Source organism: Habropoda laboriosa, unplaced genomic scaffold (assembly GCF_001263275.1).
Source record: "Habropoda laboriosa isolate 0110345459 unplaced genomic scaffold, ASM126327v1 scaffold33, whole genome shotgun sequence".
Lineage (NCBI taxonomy): Eukaryota > Metazoa > Arthropoda > Insecta > Hymenoptera > Apidae > Habropoda > Habropoda laboriosa.
In genome coordinates this window covers 825664-830114 of record NW_017100187.1, presented here as the reverse complement: position 1 = coordinate 830114, position 4451 = coordinate 825664, and the positions used below count along the sequence as shown (strand labels likewise).

General features: G+C 45.4%; 1 protein-coding gene across 1 annotated transcript in view; it reads right to left on the bottom strand.

Annotated features, from left to right (window-relative positions):
* Nucleotides 1-4451, bottom strand: part of LOC108579457 — a 52270-nt gene that overhangs the window by 45243 nt on the left and 2576 nt on the right. Inside the window, exon 2 of the mRNA XM_017943002.1 lies at nt 4394-4445. Coding sequence (XP_017798491.1) covers nt 4394-4445 — 52 coding nt within the window. The remainder of the gene's footprint in view (nt 1-4393; nt 4446-4451) is intronic.

The following is a 4451-nucleotide window of genomic DNA, read 5'->3' as shown; positions in this document are numbered from 1 at the left end:
AATGAATACGCGAGAAAAAGTGTTGGAAAAGTGATCTTCGAGCCTTTGTTTCTTCTCCTTTCTTTCGCCGATCGAGAAGATGATTCCAGAGTGTCTAGCCGTGAGTCGTTCTCCCCTTTTACACGTAGGCCAGCAAACGGATGAAAGTGAATTATTGAAATCGCCCACCGTAACGGCGCCCACGTCCCTCTGAAACACCTGTTTACCTACGAATAACACCGCGAGAGGAATCGTTCCACTTCCTCTGTCCCCGTTTCCCCTCGGCTAACAAACATTTTCAATCAGCGGGTCGGTTTAAAGGACCGTTCACGCGGTTCCGTTTCGTTTGTTTCCCTCGTGGAAACAGTGAATTCGAATCGAGAATCTTCACGAGATAGAGTGATTCCCGACAAACGAATACGTTTATGGCGAGTTGGAATGAAGAAAGAAGAAAGAAAAAAAGGAAATTTCGGTTGAGTTTTGGTTGTACGTGTCAGTTGGAGTACAATGAAGACCGTTCTTCGAGGCACCGACACAGAGAAGAGGCTCGAGAATGGTAAATGGCACGACCGGGTCGACCATTTGAATCCCGAATACGTGTAAAAGAAGACGGTCGAGTATTTAGTGAAAGGCAGAACGCGCGTCTTCCGTGGCCGAGATTCGATTCGATCGACGAACCTAAGTCACGATGTCGCGAGCAACCACTTGCAGTCGATCCTCTTCGCGCCTTGTCATTTGCACCGAATTATTCCGGTAATTTGGATTATTTCGAATACTCCAAGTGTTTGGATTTCGGATCCTGTCGAATATTTTGACTATTCGAATGATTCGGATATTTTCGAATATTCCAAGCGTTTGAATTCCGGATTCTATCGAATACGTTGCACATTCGGATGATTTCGAATATTCGAAGCGTTGAATCTCAGATTGAGTGGAATATTTCGAATGCACTAAATATTCATATCTTCGTACCAACCCTCTTTAGATCTCTTAAATTCAATATCTCCGATGTGCCTCGACCATCACTTCCGTTTCAAAGAAAATCAGAACGAGGGTTAATGAAAAATGATTGAAAATGGGAATTTCAACTTTCCTCGTGGTTCGTTATTCGACAAAGACCCACAGATCCTATGTTTTTCTTCATCGAGGACAGCTTACGAGGATTAATTCCCCGCATTAGACCTGAAACTTCTCACAGGAGGATCCTCCTATGAAAGGATTCGCGGACATTCGAAGAAACTCGACGAATAGAGGGACCAAACACATTATCTCCGTGTATACATCTTAATCCCCGGTCGCGGCGGGTTTTCGTCAATAGCACTTGTGAACCGTGCTTAATTCGAACGTGCTGTGACCTAAATTTCAATAGCGTGCACGCTCGACGTAACAGGAATTACGATCCACGAAACACACTCGATTCTCGAGAACTCCAAAATTCACCTCCGGTTGTAAAGCAAGAAATAAAGAAGCAGAATGAGGAGAAATGAAATTCAGGGGACAAAAGAAGAAATCAGAGATACGTTCCGGAATGTCTTCATCTTTAAAGAGAATGGCGAACAGCATCGTGAACGTTATCGCACGGAGGCCACGTCATTGAGTTGCAAATTTATTTCGTGCGACGACAATTTATTTAAGGCGAGAGTGGCGAGAAAAAAAAGAAACAAAGAAAGAATCGAGCGAACCGACACCTCGAGACAGAGAGAGAGAAAGAGATCCTGTTCTCTCGTGGCTCCAAGTGTGAAACGTGTGTCACCATTTGCGGGCACACGAGAGTGCACGGGGTTCTTTAAGGGGTCCCATTGGCTATTTACAGGAACGCCATGCCCCTCTTGCAACGCCACAAAAACCTTCCTTTATACCCTGGACTCGCGTTTCGCGAAAAATCCTGTGCAACAAGGGGGAGAGACACGACACACTCGAGTGCGAGGAAAGTGTCTCGAGAAATGAAACTCTCTCTCCCCTTCGAGATTCGTTCGAGGCTAGTGGACTCGAAAATTTCCACTGAATTTGGAGAATCCGCGAAACGACCAGAAGAATAGAGAAGCTTTCCCTTCGATTAACTGTTTCTGCACGATTAAGTGGCGAATTCACGTCGAGTGTGGGATCTATTTGGGGGGAAATTTGAAAGCTCACGTCGAAAACCACCGTGGAATTTTTTGCCTGGTGAAAAGTGCATCGAAATTTCTGAACGAAACGTGGAAAGATCTGTGTGACTGTCACAGTTTGGCAGTCAAAGTTTTTTTCACACTAAAGTGAAGAAAATGTTGGATAATTTCTTGTTCCTTCTAGAGACGTGGTTCGTTCGGTACGATGAACGGAAAATCGGGGAAATATCGGACAAGTTCAACGAGGTTTCCGTTAGAAGAGAAAGGGTCGGCGATAATTGGCCGCGCAGGGGGAGGAAAGCCAGATAGAAATTCATCGTGGCGGCGTCAGAACCAGTACAGGTACGTTAATAGACTCACCTGCTTTCCTTTTACTGTTTCTTGACCTGCCGTAAACGATGGAATTTAGGTACTCCACTTGTCAGCCACAATTAACCATCCAACGCAACCAACTTTCGCGCGATCATGCTTAACTGCTCCCTCTACGTCAACCTTGAACCTAACCAATTGAACACAGTACTCGACATCTTCAATACTCTCCCGAGAATCTGAAAACCTCTATCTAATTTACGGTAATAGAGTCACGCAATTGACATTTCGAATTGACTGTCCCAGATTAGATAAAACGTCTGCAAACATCGTCGTTTGTCATCGCTAAGCAAACACGTCCTTCTAATCCCGGTGCTGAAAGAGCCAAGCTATCTCGCGTCTCGCGAAAAGTCATCGGTAAATACAATTAGCCAGGATTTCGATTCTCGGAAAATTCGAAAAATTCGTTGGAAGATCTGACGAATACTCGATCCTCAAAATGTCGTTACACGTGAATCTCGGTTTGGAAGAAACCTCAATTTTCACGACTAATTACCCCGCACGTTAATTACAATTCGAAACTAGCGCCAATTTCGATGTTTAAATGTCTGGAAAGATTGGTGGAAACAGCGCGATAACGATCGAGCGCCTACAATTTAATCGATCAACGTCGATAATTAAGTCGTGAAAGAGAGCACAGTCGAGGCGCGGACTTTCGCGGTGAAATTTCCCCGGGTGTCGTCAACCCTGACATTAAATCGTGGACGGTGTCAGGGCTACGATCCCTCGGTATGGCGTGGAAAAAGGAACGACAGGCGTCTCTCGTAGCTGGAAGCCGCCGCTAGACAGGCCCGTTTTCATGTTCCCCAGAGTGGATAACCGCGTAAAAGTATCCCGTTACCACGGTAGCCCAGATACCGGCCTACGGAGCACGAATTGTCAATCGAATCGTGAGAGGTTGCGAGTTTCCGTCGCGGAAAAAGCAGACCGCAAGAATTTCGTGATACGCTTTTTTATTCCATGCCACCACGCGAATTATGGTGGGGATTAGGTGAACGCTCCTTCGTCGCACCATTTTTCTGTGTCATTTCGTGGAAATCTCTGCATATCAATTAGCTAGCTTCTCCGAGAATATCAGACTAATTAACGCACTATCTATTCTCTTTAATTAAAAGAAGAAAGGAGATCGAAGAGAGGATTTTTCTGCATTATTTAGTGGAGCTCTGTCAACTTTTAAAAAATTGAACCCTGAAGAGGCTAACAAGCTCTTTCGTAGGAAGATCTATGCAGCGAGTTTGAAGGAACGGGCAAGAACGTTCACTTTCGTTCGAAATAGCGCCTCGAGTTACGACCTGATAAGATGAATGTTGTAACAACACAGTCCAATGAATCATAACATCGATAATGTAGCCGAGGAGGCCGGTGAATGGTAAGGTTTACGTTTTCGCGCGGAGACGTCCTCGCGGCTCGAACTGCCGCGTCCTGGTAAACACCCTCTTGGCGAATTTCTTCGAAACCAACACACTCGACCTATCTTCCTATCTTCTCCGAATTCGTCAAATTCCACGCTGTCCTCGGCGTAAATACAAACGGAACCCTAGCATTCTTGATTCGAAAAATCATTTATCTAGCGCGCTTCCTTAACCCTTTATCTCACGGCTTTCTCATGGCTACGTACGTTTGCCTCAGCTGTTTACATCTCCGATACCGCGTTAAATAAACAGACGTTAGAGTTCAAGTTTATTACAAATGTAACGTCTGCTTTGTCGCATGTGCCGTTTAACCGCGCGGCAACTGCCAACTTTATTCGACGGTTCGAATTTTCGTTGCTCCAGAAAAATGTGGTTGAATACCACGGAAACGTAAGTCACACATCGAACACTTTCGTTATCACCGTCGCACAATCTTGACCGTGATCTGCACCACGATCGTGAGTGGTCGTTGCATGGCAAGGGGTTAGTTAGATAAGACGAAGAAGAAGAGAAAAATGGGAGCCTCACCTCTTATCTTCGTCTCTTGAGGATCCAAAGGAGGGAAACGTGGGTGGGTCTGCTGTCC